Raw genomic sequence first — 19,728 nt, 5'->3', positions numbered from 1 at the left:
AGAAATAATTGTATATTTTATTAGTTTCTACATTAATCTAGGTATTCTAGGCCTAGGGGGGCTATATTGACAGTTAGAATTGATGAATTTAATGATATAGTAAGCTGCGATATCACCCGTCCATGGGTACCGTCGCAGTCTACGGAGTACTCATACCTTCAAAATTAGCCACAACGCTTGTTATGTTTATCTTGACACTGTACATATGAGTGGAAAAACAGCAAAAGTTGTATTCACCGAGACTTTGCTAATAATATGTGAAAGAAAGCAAAAGAGAAAAAAAAAAAAAGCTTGCTCTTAAAGATCATTTCCACTCCACAAACATTTCAGAGCCGCTTCATATTTTCAATCAATGCATCACGGTCGTCAGGATTGGTATCTCGAATATCCGCTCCAAGGATCATACCTGCCTGTAGATTACGAGACTCATTGGTTGAATCCTCAAAAGTATTATTCGTAACAAACTCATCAGGGAGCTCGCGTCCCGAGACACAACGAGCGAGGGTCTTGAGGGTGGACTTGTTCAAATATTCACCACCGGACGGCCAGAATCTTCGAGCCTCCACCTTTTCAGTTGTGTCACCGAGATTTGTTTGTTTAGCATGGAGGTAAGAGATCAGGAAACGGAAATAGACGTATCTTCGGCGAGGGCGATTCTCAGAAAGGAAACTCAAGATGCGGCCATCGAGGTGCTACACAACTGTTAACCTGTACTCTTCCATTTTGAACCTAGGAATAGACCGACCTTGACTTTGATTATTTCCCCCGTCTCTCTCTTGTAAACGAAGTCGTCATTTTTCGATTCATCTAACACAACACATTTCCACTTGGTTGGGTCAGTGATCGCTCCAGGAATTGGAATGACAGCAATCACTCCTTGGTCGAGTAAGGATTCAATGGGATTGTATAATAACAACGCTATAAGAATTTTCGTTAGATCATTCTCCTCTCAAACGAACAGGGTATTTTTACCATTAGATGGGTCAGAAAGAACACCGTCCTGAACTCCGAGAATATGAGAGACCTCTTCTTGGCTTAAGGACTTAGGCACTAGATGAGCTGCCTTGACTGAAGGGCCGGGTAGGTAAAATCCGAGAACGTGACAGTAAGATGTTTTTTCCGCAAAGTCGGTCGGCACGTTGTAGTATTCCTTTACTTTCTTCTTGAAATTTTTCTGGTTGAAGGGGTGTTTCTGAGTCCTCGCAGCCGTATCCATGACACGTGGGATAATCGTATCCACGTATGCCCTCTCAACAAGTCCATTGTCTGAGGGCCCGGTAACCCTTCTACGCTTAACTTCCACTTCCAAGTCCTCCTCGATCAATGTCCGTTGGCGCTTGAGGACATCAAGAGTCTGCGATATTGCTCGGAATCTTGTCAAGATAGGACCGATCTCTGTCTGGAACGTGTGACTGCTAAGTAGCCCTGAAGATGAAACCTCATCAAGGCCCTGTTTTATGCAACTGATGTACTCCTTCTCATCTTCAAGTGCAGCGATCTTAGCGTCAAGGAAATCCGATGTGGTTGATTGCAGCGAGTCCTGTGAAATGCGAGAGAGTTTTGATGAATTGCTGACCGATCTCTCCTGATGGCCACGCAAAGCTTGACGGCGGTTTTCTGGCATGAGGGATGAAATTCTCTCAGGGACTGGAAAAGGGACTCTTTCTGGCATCTCGAATGATGAAACAAATAGTGATCAAAGAGGAGATTTATTTGCGAAAGCGAAGACAGAAAGAAGAAGAAGAAGAAGAGAAGAGGGTAAAATGGAAGAAGAGTTGTATTTAGGTTTGTCATGATTTCCGAACCAGGTAAGTCTCACTTTCTCTTCACAGTGTCCTCTTCCTATTGTCCTCTTTCTATTGTTCAACTTCGTTTCATGTTGAGAATTTTCGTTGCCTACCGACGCTCTATTAGGCATCGCACCCGCACCCTTTTCAAGTTGCGGCTGTGAGCACATATATCCAACCTAATTAGGTCTAGTCTTTCATGATACACTGTAAATCCGTGTCTGGAAACGGTCTAGGTTGATTAGACTAGGGAGAGGTTATCCTGGTGCATACTCGGTTGGAAAATCCGAAAATTCCACATGCGATGACTCCAAATGTCTCTCCAATCTCAGAGGGACTGGAGGGGTTTATATATTTTGGGGGAGGATGAGGTGGCCCAGGCGTGCATTCCTGCTCGCTGCAAAGTCATAATAAAAAGGCATCACTATCAGAACCATGAACCTTGGAAGCATGCAGAAATTGATGAACTAACCAATTAGACCAAAAGAGTGTCAAGATGAAAGAAAAACATGTTACAGTGAAACAGACGGGAGGAGGTGATTAGGTCACCGGTTTGTATGCGAGATCCATCCAACGTGTAAAAGTGACATTGGAAGGATATCAGGGACTGAAAGTACGTTTGTACCTGGGCTGGCACACTTAGTTTGCATCGGTAATAGGTTAGCTGGCGTGTCAAGGCAAGATGCATTAGAGATCAAGGTAGATGAACTAGATGAACCCCTGGTACCCATGGACATCATTATATTACTGATAGGGATTGATTGAACTGTCAGATGAAAAAAGTGCAGTTGCACCTTCTCGTAGGTTGGGGCGTCACCCCCCGATGAATTGTTGCTCACCGTTCCCTTCCTAAGCCTGTGCCTTGTTCTTCCGGAACACTTTGCATCCATTCACCGCGTTACTTCTACCATTCATCATCAGCACGCGTTCATCATCATTCCTCATCCATCACTATCGCGCGTCAAGTCAAACGAAATGTCTTCCCCTATCAAACTCGACGCCAAGCTCTCTGAGCTGAAGGCGGCCGACGTTCGGTTGCTCATCTATGGTACCCTGTGCAACGATGGCAAGGTCAGTTTCCCGGTTTACCCTCACCCTGTACCTTCCTAATCCAACCCAATGGCTAATATCATACACCGCACAGATTGACTTCGAGAAGCTCGCCACTCTCGCTGGTATGAAGAAGACTTCTGCTCATACCAACTACTGGCGTGCCAAGAAACACCTTGAGCAGATCCTGAACGCAAACCCCGTGTCTCCCACCCAAATTGCCCGTCCCCAGCCTGAGGGTGGTGACGCCGATTCACCTAAGGCAGTCCGTTCTGGCAAGCGTGGTGCGGCCAAAGATGGATCGATCAAGAAGACTGAGCCTGCCAAGCGCCGTAAGACTGACACCAAGACTGTCTCCGAGCTGGTTGAGTCCACTCAGACTGAAGACACCGCTGAGACTACCCCTGCCGACACCACTGATCAGGCTGAGTAGATCGTTATCTATTTCAGTCGTCGCTACATCCGCGATACCGTCTCACGCCGAGACCTCCCGGAGAAGATGGAACGAATCAAACGGAGGGATTAAGTATGGGATTTTTTACTGCGGACGCGCGTCAATGTGCTCGGACATGGAAAGGATGACTTGACCATACCTTTTTTTTCTAATATGAAACTTTGAAATGAACCACAATCACAAATAAACACAGATGCATCATAAATACACTAGACGTAAGAATAATCACTCTTCACTTCGTAGACTAGTCATACATGTTCTGTTTCCAGATCAATTCTCAGTGCTCGTGTCTGCGTAGTCTGATCGACGCCGAGCTAGATGGGTTCGGTCCATTGAGAGTTGTGTTGTAGGTCGCACTGCTATCAAGCACTTCCATAATCACGGTACTGTTACCCTCTCGGTACTCGCTTGTTGGTGTTCCATGGGTTCTGTAACCACCGTGTGGCTTCAGGTGCTTCTTGCCTGTCGCAATATCCTTTCTCGTAACCACTCTCTCGAACATCTCCAACGCAGCCAATGGCTGGTAGAAAGGTACTTCGTGGCCAGACTCGTAGATTCGCACAAAGCTGAACAAGTCACTTTGACGGACTTGTCCGTGAACAACGCCATCCGAGGTAGTGATGTTCACAAAGCCTGCGTGTTCGTAACCCTTCGCATTGATCTCTTCGGCGATGACTTGTCCACCAAGCCAGTTGCAGTTGAAGTCACTAGAACCCAAATTAGCACGGTCTGGTCATTCATCACATGGCATGGAAGACTCACGCATCTCCGAAATACAGCAAAACCTGTACTCCAGCTTCGAGCAACTTCTTCACACTCTCAATTGTTCCGGACTCGCGGTCGTCGTCACCTGTGCTTCCAAAGGCATTGCTCACAGTACCGGAAGATTCCGAGAAATTCTGGTATGCTCCAATAGCAGTTTGGACCTTAGGGCTGTTGAGGTAATCGACGTAGAATTCGTATGGGAATGGATCGGGTGTCAACTCTCGCATATCATACTCGTCGCGGCCAGAGTAAATGTCAAATAGCGACTCAACCTTCGAAGCACAGAAGTTGTCCGCCGCAGCACAAATGTCATTACGACCGGTCGAGTAACATTCCAGAGTCTGATCAACGCAGTTTCCTTCTCCATAAAGGTTGTTGTACCATTCAGCCTGGACAGACTCGTTGTATGGGTTGAAGTCATATGTGTTTCCGGGGAAGATGGAGAAGTTGTAGTACGCCTGGTATTGAATCAGGGGATCGAACCAGCCATTTCCAATCAAGACGTTCTCAAGATCAATCTTAATCGACCCGTGAGGCTTCTTGGCGTTCTGTTTAACGAAGTACTCTGCTCCAAGGTTAGTGCTGGTTGCATTCAAGAGCGCTTGGGGTTTTTACCGTTGAACACTGGGCCGTAGTGTCCTCCGTAACTCTCGGTTGCGAAGTTGAAGCCATTCCGCGAGTACTGTGGGAAAGCTCCCATGAAGCCCTGTAGTGTCTTCCACATATTCGGAGCCGCATTTGCAGTTGTATTCGGGACCAGGGCAATGTCCGGTTTGGAGTATGTACCGCATGTCCCAAGTTCCTGGGCGTAATCGGGGCACTCCTCGCTGGGCAACTGAACGATATTGCCATCGCTATCCTCATAAGCTGGAATGGGGGCTGTGTAGGACAATCCAACTGTGGCGGGCTGGTCCACGAAGAGCTGGGGAAAGTTGAGCTAGTGTCACGGAAAACGAAGGAGTGCAAACGTACCATATTGCTGACATTGCTCCAAGAATACGGGTTGTTGAATGCGTTACCGTCTTGGTCAACTCCGCAGGGTCCTAATTCCTGGAATAACCCAATCATCGAGGATGATCCTGGTCCTCCGTTGATCCAGACCGTAAGTGGTGCCTTGTTGATTGTCAGTGCATTTTGTAGATTCTCGAATGGCATTGAGACATACATCTTTAGGATCTCCGTTTCTAGTCTCAAAGAACCACCTGTGCTAGTCAGTCGCTGCCTAGGGCCCATCTCTATCAGGAATGCTCACCAGAAAATGTGCTCGTCTTTGCCAACATCAGCGTAACCAGAATAACTCTTCACATTGGGATCTTGTTCACAAATCCCAGCGGGGACTTCCTTGTATCGCACATCGATGCCGGCATGTCCTTTCTTAGTGATCAAGTCGCTGGGCGCGGGAACAAATTGCGCCGTGGCTGAGTGCGCTAGCACTGCTAACAAAAGCTTAGTATACAGCACCATTTTGAATTGAGATCCCCAATTCAACTCGAGGTTCAAGTCATATCTTTATACCGTTCATTCCAGATAACCCCGCCCGGCTGGGGATATCCACTTTATATTGCTAGAATCAAACGAGAAGGCCAAAAACTACTAAGATCGCCCAACTTGATCTTTTCGGTCTAACCCCGACGGATCTCCGACTGGATGTCTCCTGAGAGCCGGAAATGACCGAATTGCTTATCAGCCAACTTTATTAGTGCAAGATTGGGAATTGAAGGATAATATGGGCAATCTTGGTACTTTTTCTTCCAACCCCTTGCATCGACTTACGGTATAATTTCTACTTTCTATCTTGCCTCTGCATATTCGGAAACTGCATGTGTCATTATTCTTTATACATATCAACGTCGGCTCAGCTATTATAGAGTCTATCAAACGAAAATCGAGGGGGCTTGATCTAAATTTTAAACCCTCTTGAATGGCAGCCCAGGGCCCTTGCCAGCATCAACCTGCACAAAGTACCAGATGTGCGCCTCAAAGTCCGTCAGCAACGGCAGGCCAGTTCCGGTGTTTCCATCAAAGGAGACATCTCCGTCAATAACCTTGATATCAGAAGTGCTAACAGTGGCATTGTTAGGCGAGGTGATCCAGTACTCAGGGCTAACGTGAACATAACCCATGGACAACAAGGGCAGCTTGGGGACGGGGTCATTGGTGTGGGTGAAGCGGAAGTTGTTGCCCTGAGCCGTGATATACTTGGCCAAAGCCGCGTTACCCACGCGAGGAGAGGCGTACGCGTACAGCTTAGCCGATGGGTAGCCCTTGCCACGGAGGTCGGTGGCAGCAAGGGTTGCGACGGCAGCACCCAGGCTGTGGCCCACTACGACCAGCTCGTAGTTGGGGTTCTGTGCGACGACTTCCTTGAGTTCTTTGATGATGTCGTCACGGACGAGCTTCCAGGAGCTCCAGAAGCCGAGTTCAGCGAGGCAACCATCACAGAGACCAGGGTTTGTGTGGACGAATGTGGCATCAGCGACCCAGTTGCGCACAGAGTAGGACCCGCGGAAGGCAAGAACAACTGCTGAGTTGGTGTGATCGACTGCAATGTAGCCGGCAGTATCTGTGATAGTGGAGCTATGCGTGGGTAAGTATATCGTCTGGGTTATTTCACGGTGGGATTCACTTACTCGGAGAAGTCATATGATACAGTCGCACCAGTTGCCTCTACTTCGGGGCAGTTGCCCTTCGAACAACTGAGCTTGTCGCCCACTTGAGCTGTGTAGTCCGCTTCATAGTATGACGCGGCGGCATATTGGACCCAGAATTCGAATTGGTCCAGTTCGCTGGTCGAAACATCTAACCATGTGTCAGTAATGTGGTCAGGTTACACTGGGCAAGGTTGTAGGATGTACCTCGAGACTGCAGCTTGCCGGGGAGGGCATAGCCCAACGAAGCCACTGCGGATAGAGCTGTGAAGAAAGAGAGACGCATGATGGCTTGAGGTCAATGGCTGAAGCTGATGGAGACTGGAGAAATCAAAAGCTGGGGGTTTCCCCCGGCTTTATATGGTCAATTGCACCTCACAGTTCCATTCAGGTACGAAGTATGGTTCCTGGATTAGTTCCACAATTGCGCCAGCTCATTTTTGTGTCGGGGGAACCACGGCATAGAATAAAATCCGATATTGCTTGTGATGAGGGATATCGACCCAGTTCAGCCCACGGGGAATACTCCGGATTCATATAAAGATCGTCAAGGTATAGATCACATCCGGGGATGTGGTACCGAAAAACGAAAAACTCTCCAATCGCCTTGGCTATCAATCGCGGGGCATTGGTGGAGCCGGGCTATTGTCTCATTTCGGTCAGCCCGGGAACCCTGGAAGTTAGCCAATATCGGCACCCGAGGTCGCGTGGACTCCGAGTACGGAGTTTATTGTACGGAGTACGCCGTGAGAATATGATATGGTGGCTGGCGTATATTGGTAATCACCATGTGGTTTCCAAGGTTGTCCCGATCACATGAAAATTTACTCCCGGAAGCTTGATCTACTCGGGCCGAACTTGGCAGAAACATTTTATGTCTGTTCCTTGCCAAGAGACTTCCCTACGGGTAAAGGGGAGTAGGGTTACATACTTGGCAAGAACTGGGGACTGGGTATACTGTGCACGGGGTATGTAAGGCTGCCATTGGCACGTCCACGGGTATGGGGTTAGAACTTCTTGGCATTCCACTGCTCGTGTGACTATATTTGGCGGTCCTGGACGGCAGAATCCGACGATCCTATTTTCAATATTTTTTCTCACTCTCTAACTAGCAATGGTAATACACCTGTTTTTTAGTTGTCATGATTAACAATTCCAAGATCACAGCTCGAATAACTTTTATTGAAATCTGGCCTATGAATCTCACATTAAACAGCCATCCTTAATACTAGAGTGCAGATCGCTCATCCCCACTCGCACACGGCGATAACCAGTGCGGTGGGTCTTCTTGGCGGAATTTTCCTTCGTTTTCAGGCTTTCCACGCTTGGAGACCCAGCCTGCGCATAGCTGAGAGGAGTGGGTTTGGTGGATGCTGCAGTAGGTTCAAGGGCATATACCTCAACCATCCATTCATACCAGACCTTGCGGTCGTCGGTTTGACGGTACATCGTGGCGACGATCTCGCCATTTTCGGGAACACTAAGAGGGGTCTGGGGAGAAATGTCAGCATGATGGAGGGCATAAATGTAGGTGGATATTTCCGGAAACTAACCTTCAAAGGGAAGTAGATGGGGAACCAGCTGATCATGCTGGCGCTCTTGGCATCCATGGTTACTGGGTTGGTAGACAACTCCACATCACCGTAAAGCACCGTTTCAAAGTAGCCGGCCAACCCGTGGCACACACCTCTGTTCTGCGCAGGGAAGGCCAGGCGTGTTTGGCGCACATTGTGAGCGTTCGAGATTGTCGACTGCATGGGGGACTGAGGAGGAATGTGTCGGTTCGGGTGGGAGAAAGACCATGCAGTCTGCACAAAAGGAGTAGGGAATTCAGTAGTAGAGAACGATGTCGACGGGGTGGATGCCCGGGTTCCATTGTTGGGGGTGGAGCTTTCACCACTGGCAGGTGTATCCACGGTGGAGAGGAAGTCAATAGCATGCAGCATCACGACATATGGGGTCTCCGGGGCGGCTGGGTTGGACACCGTTTGGTGCACAACATCGGCGTGTAATTTGGGAGCGGAAACCGGAGTGAAATGTGCCGAGTATGAGGCTGGGATAGAAATTCCATGGACGGGGTTGATCACGTCGTTCACACCATCCAGACATTCTGGGGAAAGCTCATTGTCCGCGAAGGAGCCTAATAGCTCCGAGACAAGGATATCAACATGGGTGTGGCGCATAGACGATCCTTGGGGTTCGGAAATTTCAGATGGCCCATGCTGGCCCTTCTGCGAGTCGAGTAACGAGCTCTCGATGCCCAGGGATTCGCCCACATGGCCCGTAACAGCTGTAGTCGGCTGCTGTGGGACCAGAGGTCCTTTCCAGCTTCGCATGTCTGACTGGACCAAAGTGACCTTACCATCCCAGATTGTGTCGTTGTGTCGCTGTAACAGCACAAACGCATTCTGGTTCTTCTCCACGGCCCAGAGATCAATCTCCACTCCAGCATCCGCGCTAGCTTTAAGTGCGCGAGTGACTAGCGGGCCACGACCAGCTCCCACAACTGCGAGAATCACTTTCCCATCCGGGTGGGACGTGGCCTTCTTCTGATCGGCCCAGTCTTTCAATGCTTTGCAGATCGCCTTCTCATACCACTCGTATTTGATAGGGTCCTTTTCAAATACTTCATACGTAATACTCTCCAGGTTGACGGTCAGGGGCTGTAGAGGTGCCTGCAAATAATCCTGGTATCCCACTCCGAACCTCTCAATAGCTGTCCGCGGGGGCTGGCGCTGCTGCAGGTTGCGTATATATGAGAGGTGTGGAGTGGGGTCGTAGTGCTTCTTGCCAGCCTGCGACAGACTTGGGTAATCAGACCCAGATAGTGAACCTTGATTGGTATCAGGGTCTTCGATATTTTCAAGTCCAGGAATAGGACCAACGCCACAAAGGATAATCCACGGCGCAGTTCGAAGACGCATCATCTTCGCAATCAAACCTTGGTGTGACTTGGACAAGACTGGGTATCCTTTCTGGTTCTTGAGGAATGCCGAGCCATCAATCGTCAGCAAACGCACTGGTTCCGAATGCCACCGGGATTGCACAAACAGAGACGGCAGTTGCTTCGGTAGAGAAAGGGCTGTGATTCAGATTAGCGTTGGCTTAAAACATTGTGGCAATAACGATTGGCCATTGAAGAGAGGGGCTAGCTCATACCAACGAACAGTCTTGTGTGGTATTTGCAAGTCTTTCTAATTGAATCCCAAGCATCCCAGCTTCCAAAGGGATCAACCTTGAGTGGCTCCCCCTCATCTGGCGCTAGGTATTCTGCCCGAGCAAGCGGAGCCAAGTCGCCCATGGTATCAACTTCAACCTCCGGGTTGTCAACCATCTGCTGCCAAATGTTGAATTGGATGTAGGGGCCAAGTTCTAAGGCATCTTGAATTGCGCGGGCATAGTAGATGACACCCTCGGAGTGCAAGGTACCGTGGTGCAACTTGGGGCCAGGAATCAAAAGATATCCAATTCCGCAAAACGCAGCATAGGCAACTTCCAACATCAAAACTTGCCGGGACAAGTCCGCAATCAACGGGTCGGGTGAGCATAGATCGATCCAGCTACTGGTCACACCGACCAATTGACTGGTTGCCTCATTCGGGGTGAGATACGAATCTGCCTTCGAGAGCGGCGGAACCACCATAGGCCTGGTGTTCTGGGTAGTAGCCATGGTTCCAACAACATCATAAGTTGGGGACTCCAGATTGGCCAAATAAGACGATAATAGGCCAAGAACCCGCGAGTGGAAATGAGAAGTCGTGATGGGGACAGTCATCATGTCATACTATCAAATCAGGTTAGCATTTATGAAGGCATTGTTACAGTTGAGAGAAAGAACGAACATTACTCTCATGTACGTTTTGGATGATCCGAGGGGTCACAGTGATCAGTCGGTTATGCTCATGGTGCCCAATGCAGAAAACTGGCCCTGGATCCTCTGAAGGATTATAGCTCTCCATGTTGACAGGGAAGTCTGGCGCAATGGTGGGGGTGGTCTGGAACTGGGGATATAGATAAAAGCTTGTTATAAGCAATGGAGGAGCTAATAAACTTTGTATCAGACAGTCCTATCCGAAGAAGCCACATGCATCAGACGAACTGGCACAGAGAACTCCAGACAAAAACACACAGGGCATCAACAAGCTCGAAGATTATCGATCCCTTTGTGGAGAGCGGCAGAATAGACTGGCGGTGAGTCTGATAGGCAGCTGTGGCGCTCGGCCGACCTGCCTATCTCATATTTTTTTTCTTCGGTATCTCAGCGTCTTCTCTCCGCCGAGTTTGCCCTTCAACACTCTCTTCCCTTTCACCTCCACCATGGCTGATAACCGATCTGACTCCGAAGGCGGTGCGCGAGCGAAGCGCCAGAAGATGGACGCTGGGGACCCAAAGAACAACCCCTACCTCGCGCACATGTACGAGAACAACAATGTCTCCGACAACTCGGCCCTGGCCAAGTTCAAGCGACACCAGACAACTGCAGCGCTGGCGAAAAAGGCGGAAGATGGAGATATCAACCCTTTCAGTGGCCGACCTTTTTCCAGCAAATACTTTTCAATTCTGAAGACCCGTCGCGATCTGCCCGTCCACGCGCAACGGTGAGTGCTGCCCGACAGCCATTCTGGGAGAACGATTATTTACTGACCACTTTATTTAGTGATGAGTTCCTGCAACTTTACCAACAGTCCCAGATTCTTGTGTTCGTTGGTGAGACTGGTTCCGGAAAGACTACGCAGATCCCGCAATTCGTCCTCTACGATGATCTTCCCCAAACCCAGGGCAAAATGGTCGCTTGTACACAGCCTCGACGAGTGGCTGCCATGTCCGTCGCCCAACGTGTGGCCGCTGAGATGGATGTCAAGCTTGGAGAGGAAGTTGGTTACAGCATCCGTTTCGAAGATATGACTGGCCCGAAGACCATCATGAAGTACATGACTGATGGTATGCTTCTTCGTGAGGCTATGAACGATCCCAACCTGTCGCGTTACAGCACAATCATGCTTGACGAGGCTCACGAGAGAACGATGGCAACAGATATCCTGATGGGTCTCTTGAAGGAAGTTGTGGTGCGTCGGCCTGACTTGAAGATTATTATCATGTCGGCTACTCTGGATGCGCAAAAGTTCCAGCGCTACTTCATGGATGCACCCCTTCTCGCAGTCCCCGGTCGTACCCACCCTGTCGAGATCTTCTACACCCCCGAACCCGAGCAAGATTACGTTGAGGCCGCAGTTCGGACTGTGCTTCAAATCCACGCCACCGAAGCTGAGGGAGATATTCTTCTGTTCTTGACTGGTGAGGAAGAGATTGAGGATGCTTCACGGAAAATCGCACTCGAGGGAGATGAGATGGTCCGTGAGGCAGACGCTGGTCCTCTCAAGGTCTATCCTTTGTACGGTAGTCTTCCTCCTCACATGCAACAGCGCATCTTCGACCCTGCACCACCCCCACGCCGCCCAGGCGGCCGCCCCGGTCGCAAGGTCATCGTGTCGACCAACATCGCCGAAACATCTCTTACCATCGATGGTATCGTGTACGTTGTGGATCCCGGATTCTCCAAGCAAAAGATTTACAACCCCCGCATTCGTGTCGAGTCACTCCTCGTTTCCCCCATCTCCAAGGCCTCCGCGCAGCAGCGAGCTGGTCGTGCCGGTCGTACACGTCCCGGAAAGTGTTTCCGCCTTTACACTGAGGGTGCATTCAAGAAGGAATTGATCGAGTCGACTTATCCTGAGATCCTGCGGTCAAACTTGTCCTCAACAGTTCTTGAACTAAAGAAGCTTGGTGTTGATGATCTGGTCCACTTCGATTTGATGGACCCGCCTGCACCAGAGACTCTGATGAGAGCATTGGAAGAACTTAACTATTTGGCCTGTCTGGACGATGATGGAAACCTTACTCAGCTGGGTCGTCTAGCCTCCGACTTCCCTCTCGACCCTGCCCTTGCTGTCATGTTGATCAGCTCTCCCGAATTCTACTGCTCTAATGAAATTCTCTCCATCACCGCCCTTCTGTCTGTGCCCCAGGTCTTCGTTCGTCCTCCTGCCCAGCGCAAGCGTGCCGACGAGATGAAGAACCTGTTTGCCCATCCCGACGGAGACCACTTGACAATGCTGAATGTCTACCACGCATACCGCAGCAATGAAGCCCAGGCAAACCCCAAGCAGTGGTGCCACGACCACTTCCTTTCCCAGCGTGCTCTCCAGTCCGCTGATAACGTCCGCTCCCAACTGCTCCGCATCATGGAACGTCAGGATCTCGAGATGATATCTACTTCCTTCGAGGACAAGAAGTACTACGAGAACATCCGCCGTGCCCTTTGCGCCGGTTTCTTCATGCAAGTCGCGAAGAAGGACACGGGTGGCAAGAGCCAATACCTTACCATCAAGGACAACCAGAATGTTCTCTTGCACCCCTCCACCGTCCTGGCTCACGAGGCCGAGTGGGTCTTGTATAACGAATTCGTTCTCACATCCAAGAACTACATCCGTACTGTCACTGCGGTCAAGCCGGAATGGCTCTTGGTATGTTCCCCATTCCTCTCTTATACTCACTATACAATCTACTAACTGTTTTCCAGGATATTGCCCCTACATACTATGACATCAACAGCTTCCCCAAGGGTGACATCCGCTCTGCCCTTACTCGGGCCGCTGATCGTCTCGCTCGCAAGGAGAAGATGCGCGCCGAGAAGCGATAGACCATTTGTTTCTGTTCAGCCTAAAATTTACGCATGATACGCTTGTTTGTCGCACTGCTTCCTTCTCATCACGATGTCCATATTTTGAATAGAACTTTTGCTTTCGTCCTCTTCTTTACCATACCATACTTACTCCCCGGATAAACCTTCTCGGTCGTTGCCTTCAGCTGGTCTATCAAGACCTGCGAAATTTGAGAGACTATCGAAATTCAATATAATCGAAAGGCTCAGCCTAGGTCTACAAGAACGAAACACTGGAATATTTTTCCAAAAATCAATTGTATTCACAACCAACGCCTTTGGGCTGGTTAATACATTCAGGGCTGCTTGCCCAAGGCCTTCGTGTATGCTCTATTGGAAACAAATGTAGTCATTTAATATACAAAAAAAAGTTATCCGCCGATCTTCAGTCCGGAGACGGACAGTCAATGCCCATGTCTTCGAAGGCAAAGAGAATCGACATATCAGCTAGCGAATAACGCGGGCTCAACAACAGGAGCTGTGCTTTCCACTGATGGTTGATCTGCACTGGTTTCTCGCCGCCGATTTCGCTTGCTTTGTTTCCGTGGAGATGATGAAGATGAAGTTTGGGATCTGGCAAGGCTGATTCTAGTGGAAGTTCTAGTGAAATTGCGAGTTGATGGAGAGGTGGCAGGTTGCGGGTTCTTAAGAGGTGTGATGGTTTCGGAGGATGGAGGGAGGGTTTCATCACTGATGGAGGTGTGGGAGGAGTCTTTCGTGGAGGGGTCTGAGATGTGGTGTTTGCGAAGCTCATAGATAAGTTCACGGAGCTGGGCAACCTCGCCCTTGAGCGTGGAAATGTCCTCATTTACCGTGTTACCAGCAGGTGTTTGTCCCTGCCCGGAGGCAAGCGTTCGGCCACGTCCAAGGGCAGTGAAAAGAGCATTGTCTGCATGTTGATCGGCCAGTTTGGCATTGCGTCGGGCGAAGGTATCCTCTGCAGGCACCTCAATTTGGCTCAGGAATTCCCCGAAGGTGTTTCCAAAGTCGTAGCACTTCTGCCACAAAGGGCGGTCGATGTTCTCTTTCGGTGTTTGCTTAGCAGCCTTGGACCACCGCTTGGGATCAGCATGGACAAACGGTCCCGAGTCCGACTGTCGTGATAGAAGTCTTGGATCAAAGCCACTGTGCACGGCGGCTCTCACCAATGCATCTGATGCATCTAGCCGGTCACAGGAGTCGCACAGGCCGACCATTCGCCCAAGCAATCTCTCGACGGAATCGAGACGGTGGTCTGTTGATGACAAAAGGTAGGTGACGGCTCGTTTCAAAACATTCACACCCTTATCCCAGTCCCGTCGGAGGCTGTAGAACCGCAGATAGGTGAACAGGGTTTCCCAACTATCAAAGAAACCCCCGCCCCGTGCAGCTTGGAGCCAAGCATCGGCTCGATCGGGCTGATCGAAACGTAAGGCAGCGCCTATCAAGGCGGCATAGATGACAGGATTGCTGCTATTTAAAGATGGAACTATAAGATCCATACCATTGACGGTTCGGTGCTTATAAACCCCCCTGCTCCCTAAGTTGACAGAGTAGCCTTCTCCGCCAAGCATTTTCAGGAACAAATCGAAATCTTTGAGATTTTTCGATTTTCTGAAAAAGGTTATGATTGTGATCACAAGCGAAGGGTTGAGGAAGAACCGATTCGGCAATAATGTCCGCAGAAGCAGCTCGACCAGGTCATTTTGGCGGGTCTGGCCAAATGCCATGATCATGAGCCGGAAAGCTGTTGGTCGATCCGGGTCCCTCGAGCTCAAGATGTTGTTGGATATGCGCAGAAGCAGTTCCTGAAGAGACATCTGCTGGCTAGTGTAGATGTGGATGTCGTTGGTAAGTTCGGCATCAAGGGTCTCACGCTCTCTTTGCATCTCGCCCAATTGACTCGCGGCATAGTCCTGCGTGATATCACTGTATGTGGCATCTCTGTTTGTTTTCAAGGTATTCATTCGATAGCGAAGGTTATTCAGCTCCTCCAGGAGCTGCGCGACGTTTACCTGGGGGGTCTCGAAATCCGCCGCGTAGTTCATTGAGACGCCCGAGTAACGATGTGCGATAGCCGGTCGTAACAAAATGCGAATAGCGAATTGCCTTAAGGCGAGTTTCTGAATAGCCTTCAGGCGAAGATCATCCTCCAAAACCCAGCTAGGTAAGGTCTCCTGTGGAATGAAGATCTCGCTCTCCTCCTGCTCATCAATTGTGTGTTCGTTCTCCTCGGCGGATTGATTTTCCACAGTCTGCACCCCGACCGCGTTCAACCGTGTTCTTTCTGTGTGGAAGGCCCTTATTCTGTTGAAGCTAGGTGGGGATTGGATTCCGGGAGGGAAGCGAGGAACAGTGCCGAATCCCCTCGCTTGTATTAGGCGATTGAGTCCTCGGGTTTCTCTTCGTGATTGTAATGACGCCAGAATTCGCTCCTCTTCGTCCACCAACTCGCTCACCTCGGCCTTGACCGCAGCAATCTTTTCGTCCCAATCATGTCGGCGGCGATCCTTCACGCTCGCATCAGCAATAGCAGCAGCGGCGAAAATGCTGCCGTAAAGTGCGGTAACCGAGTTTCCAATTCGAAGTCGTCTCTTACTAGACGTTGCTGCCCGCGAAGTTACGCCGTTGGCAGTAGTGCTCAAACACCCGACACAGCGGCAGGACGACTGTTTCGAAACAGCACGGGACCACAAACCCTGCATTCTCAGGGCATTGCTATCGCGCAATGTGTTCAAAAAGGTAATATTGCACACTAATGATCAATTGGACTCCTCCCGGAGCCCCGTCGCGAGTAGGGGTATGGAAATAGATGGGGTAACATGCAATGGAGCAACCTTGGAAAAAAGGTTGCAATTCCGCAAATGCTCGGGTGATCTGTGCAAACATTACAAACGAGCTAAGACCCCGTATCTCCTGGACACCATTGAACATCCAAGAGCTGTGTATCTGTCTGCTGTTTTTTTTTGGTTTTTTTTTTCTTGAACGAATCTCTTTTGTTACGATATACAATGGTCACTAAACTATTCGGTTTCGCCGCCGGGCTACTTGCGTTGAGCGGGTTTGCTAACGCCCATGGCTCGCATTCAAATGACGAAGCTCCCTCAGATGATTGGGCCACGAGACACATGATAGGTAAGACACGGTGGTAACACTTCAATGGAGAAGTCGACGTCGCTAAAGTCGTAATATCTAGAGGAACACCATATTGGATCCTTTGACCCGACCTCATTCTTCATCCTGCACGATTACGATTCCTCGGGGACATGGACACAAGACGAAGTTCGCAAGACATATGGCCTCAACGACGAATCCAATGCCGCTGTCAGTGAAGACAAGAAGCAAGCTGCTGTCCGCGCAGTGTTTGAGCTCTTCGACACTGGAAACACTGGGTTTATTGACCGGGAAGACTGGCTAGCAGGACTCGCTGCGGGTAAACGGCTGCCCGATCTCGGTTACGGCCCCGGACACCATGGTGACCTTGAGTATGAGTACGAGATCCATCACTTTGAGAAGTACCACGGCGATGATACTACGGAGGAGGACTTGACCCACCCCGAGGATATTGAGCATTTCCGCAAGCATGACGAGGAAGAGGACGCTGCTATTGCGCTCGAAAAGCTCGAGCAGATCCAAGTTGTCGTTGACAATATTCCTCAGAAGTTCCGCCGGAATTTTTAGACTATTGAGCTCACATTTCCAATGCTTCTTTTCTATGTACATACGCGCTTACACATATCGGGCTTCGTCAATTTGAGCCTCGTGGTTCATCTAAACACATCCCCCCTCTAACTTGCTATATTTTAAGATCTTCCTGCATATAATGTTTCCAATAGGAAATTCATGAGATGCCAAAGCAGCTATTCAAGGCCATGGATTTGGAAGCAGCGGATATAATGATAGATAGTCATCCATGAATAAAACAGATCCGCCAATACACCATGTACGAAATGAGAACTGATAACTAAAACGCCGGGGGATAGATAATATTGAGACGCTAAAAGCTCAAAAAGAGTGGGATTATTTATTGCAAAAGGCGGCAGTCAGCGTCAATGCCGAACACGGAAACATGGAAAAGAGGCCTTGGGAAAGGAATCGCTAAGAGCATAATCATCCCTTTATAATTTGATTTGTCTTCCAAGAGCTTGAATCTCAGTACTCCGCGGCGTAGCCCAGCCTATCGGTTGAATCAACAACTCTGTAACATAAGTTTTAGCATTGAACTTAGCCTGTCTAGCTTGAGAAGGGTTTTCACACTTACGAGTATTGTTTCGTCAAAGTTCCTTCCCCGCCCTTCGATAGATCGATATTGAACACGTAGAAGTTGCCGTCACTAGTGACAACCATGACTTGAGGAGTGTTGCTACTCATGGCAACCACGCTCCTCAACGGGCCAGGGCCTGCGTTCCCGCCAGGGCCCGAGTTCGACCGCGGCAATTTGATCCAGGCAAAGTCACGCGCTGGCTCCCACATTTCACTGACTCCCTTGGGAAGATATCCGCCCATTCTAGCGGCAACTGCGCCGCCAACATTTTGAGAGGTCCGGCGAAGCATCCCCATCAAAGTGCCGTTGTGCTTCCGCAAGGAAGAATCTGAGCCAGCATCGCCGCCCGTCTCGTCCTCCTCAGGTGAATATCCATAGGTAGTTGGTGGAGATCCATGGTCCCGACCTGTAGGAGAATGTGACGAAGATCCATCTGACGATGGTCCTTGCTGGGCTAACTTGAAAATGTGGACGGTCTCGGTGGACGAAGAGACACATAAGAGTGTGGATGTGGTGTTGAAGGACATGCTGTAGATTCGTGACGGCATGGAGCCACGTCGGAACTGGTACAGCTTGTGGCCATCTGGGACTGAGAAAATGCGGATGATGGTTCCTTTATCCGAGGCAGTAGCAAGTAAAGTCCCATCGCTATTCAGCGCAATGAGTGCCAGAGGAGAGCGATGGGCTTCGATGACGTTGATAGCTTCTAGCTTTACAGCATCAAATATTAGAACATCCCCAGTCGTAGGAGACACATGTGTTGTTCCAGGGGGCGCATGCGCTGGTGCGTTTGCACCTGCAGGGGCTTTCTGCGGAAGAGGGTATGCCATGTAACAATTCTCTGAAGATGGCGCAAGGGCACATATTGCTGTTGATTTGTCAGAACTGGCCATAAAACTGCTTGAAAAGAAGAAAGGAAAAACAGGTGCAAGATCTCTGTACCGTTAGGGTTTGGTGAGGTATCGATGGTGGATAGAAGCTTCATGGTCTGGATATCATAAAGATAGATCTGATCCTCCAGGACAATAACAAGTCGCTTGCGGTTCAGTTTCACTGCGAGAACTGTAGTTGGAAATGTTAATTCACATATTGTGCATTGCCTCTATTCCAAATATTAGTTCAACATGTGCATAAAGTGTGAGCCCAAATGATTTGAAATAGGTACCTTGGTGTTTTGAATCTGCAAGCGTCTGGGTGATAAGATAAGAGCTACAAGAGAGGTTGAGAATAGCATCTCAATGACAGCAATATTCCCCTCTTTAGATTCATAGCTCTTGGCAAAGGGTTCAGTTGTGAATATCTGAAACCCCTTAGATGTTGCTATCAATGCGGTCAGTGGATGTCCAACGATAAAGCAGAAAGAAACAATTCCGGCGAGAGACTCACCCACAGCCAGGTAGCTATAGTCCTGATTAAATGTCACGAAATTCATGGCCATTTTTGGAAAGGTTCGGAATTGTAAATGAAATCAATGAGATTGATGATACAAGGCAACTCTCGGAGGTCGGAAATACCCCGCTTAGGGCGAGATTGAGAGGGAGCCGAACCAGCAACTCTTTGCCTGTCACTGGCCACTGCGTAACATATCTTGGACTTAGAACAAAGCGATATGCTTCAAAAGCGAGGATGTTGAGAAGAAAGGATATGATATCCGCGAAGTCTTTGGTTGTCGCAAGCGAGAGGTTTGCGCTTGGGCCACACCTTGATTGCCCACCGCCTACAAATTTCTCTTATCAACATTCGCCTGTTCGTTTTCTTCTACTTCACTCTCTACCTATGTAGCTGGTTTTGCCGAGTTCTCACGCAAGGATTGATTAGGATGATAATAAGTGGTATGTCATTCCCATGAAGCTTTGAGAGTTGCTTGAACTGTGTACACTTTGGTCACTGACTCCTTGCTTCTGTAAGTATCCTCACCCCCCAACATAAATGACGTAGAGATCGTCTACTGTGATCTTAGGCCCCACCCATTTTGTTGTTTTGTCAACTCGAAGTAATATCTGTCAATCATAATTTCTGCACACGAGTTCCATATATGTGCAATAGCAGATGTATTACAG

General features: G+C 49.3%; 9 protein-coding genes across 9 annotated transcripts; 3 read left to right on the top strand and 6 right to left on the bottom strand.

Moving 5' to 3' along the window:
• Positions 1-326: 326 nt before the first annotated feature.
• N7487_007838 (HNH endonuclease signature motif containing protein) lies at positions 327-1,624 on the bottom strand (the record flags this gene model as incomplete). The annotated part of the gene is made up of 3 exons (XM_056875568.1): positions 327-692; positions 746-918; positions 973-1,624. The coding sequence occupies 3 exons, from the start codon at positions 1,622-1,624 to the stop codon at positions 327-329; spliced, it is 1,191 nt and encodes a 396-aa protein (XP_056727756.1).
• A 1,138-nt stretch (positions 1,625-2,762) lies between these two features.
• N7487_007837 (uncharacterized protein) lies at positions 2,763-3,270 on the top strand (the record flags this gene model as incomplete). Its single annotated transcript, XM_056875567.1, has 2 exons — positions 2,763-2,858; positions 2,932-3,270. The coding sequence occupies 2 exons, from the start codon at positions 2,763-2,765 to the stop codon at positions 3,268-3,270; spliced, it is 435 nt and encodes a 144-aa protein (XP_056727755.1).
• A 298-nt stretch (positions 3,271-3,568) lies between these two features.
• N7487_007836 (uncharacterized protein) lies at positions 3,569-5,520 on the bottom strand (the record flags this gene model as incomplete). The annotated part of the gene is made up of 6 exons (XM_056875566.1): positions 3,569-3,998; positions 4,054-4,621; positions 4,672-4,978; positions 5,029-5,169; positions 5,222-5,258; positions 5,309-5,520. The coding sequence occupies 6 exons, from the start codon at positions 5,518-5,520 to the stop codon at positions 3,569-3,571; spliced, it is 1,695 nt and encodes a 564-aa protein (XP_056727754.1).
• Positions 5,521-5,963: 443 nt separating this feature from the next.
• Positions 5,964-6,990, bottom strand: N7487_007835 (lipase family protein; the record flags this gene model as incomplete). The annotated part of the gene is made up of 3 exons (XM_056875565.1): positions 5,964-6,633; positions 6,687-6,855; positions 6,912-6,990. The coding sequence occupies 3 exons, from the start codon at positions 6,988-6,990 to the stop codon at positions 5,964-5,966; spliced, it is 918 nt and encodes a 305-aa protein (XP_056727753.1).
• A 917-nt stretch (positions 6,991-7,907) lies between these two features.
• Positions 7,908-10,663, bottom strand: N7487_007834 (protein arginine N-methyltransferase; the record flags this gene model as incomplete). Its single annotated transcript, XM_056875564.1, has 4 exons — positions 7,908-8,195; positions 8,258-9,786; positions 9,864-10,488; positions 10,547-10,663. 4 exons carry the CDS (start codon positions 10,661-10,663, stop codon positions 7,908-7,910), a joined length of 2,559 nt encoding a protein of 852 aa, XP_056727752.1.
• Positions 10,664-11,021: 358 nt separating this feature from the next.
• On the top strand, positions 11,022-13,404 carry N7487_007833 (DEAH-box ATP-dependent RNA helicase PRP43; the record flags this gene model as incomplete). Its single annotated transcript, XM_056875563.1, has 3 exons — positions 11,022-11,302; positions 11,362-13,228; positions 13,285-13,404. The coding sequence occupies 3 exons, from the start codon at positions 11,022-11,024 to the stop codon at positions 13,402-13,404; spliced, it is 2,268 nt and encodes a 755-aa protein (XP_056727751.1).
• Positions 13,405-13,868: 464 nt separating this feature from the next.
• On the bottom strand, positions 13,869-16,109 carry N7487_007832 (uncharacterized protein; the record flags this gene model as incomplete). Its single annotated transcript, XM_056875562.1, has 1 exon — positions 13,869-16,109. The coding sequence occupies one exon, from the start codon at positions 16,107-16,109 to the stop codon at positions 13,869-13,871; it is 2,241 nt and encodes a 746-aa protein (XP_056727750.1).
• A 306-nt stretch (positions 16,110-16,415) lies between these two features.
• On the top strand, positions 16,416-17,085 carry N7487_007831 (nucleobindin SSP120; the record flags this gene model as incomplete). Its single annotated transcript, XM_056875561.1, has 2 exons — positions 16,416-16,539; positions 16,601-17,085. The coding sequence occupies 2 exons, from the start codon at positions 16,416-16,418 to the stop codon at positions 17,083-17,085; spliced, it is 609 nt and encodes a 202-aa protein (XP_056727749.1).
• Positions 17,086-17,556: 471 nt separating this feature from the next.
• N7487_007830 (phosphoinositide binding protein ATG18) lies at positions 17,557-19,106 on the bottom strand (the record flags this gene model as incomplete). Its single annotated transcript, XM_056875560.1, has 5 exons — positions 17,557-17,602; positions 17,666-18,536; positions 18,611-18,770; positions 18,834-18,988; positions 19,055-19,106. The coding sequence occupies 5 exons, from the start codon at positions 19,104-19,106 to the stop codon at positions 17,557-17,559; spliced, it is 1,284 nt and encodes a 427-aa protein (XP_056727748.1).
• Between the last annotated feature and the right edge of the window lie 622 nt (positions 19,107-19,728).

Source organism: Penicillium crustosum (genome assembly GCF_028827405.1).
Source record: "Penicillium crustosum strain IBT 35664 chromosome Unknown utg000003l_segment0_segment0, whole genome shotgun sequence".
NCBI lineage: Eukaryota > Fungi > Ascomycota > Eurotiomycetes > Eurotiales > Aspergillaceae > Penicillium > Penicillium crustosum.
This window is presented reverse-complemented; position numbering and strand designations above follow the sequence as displayed.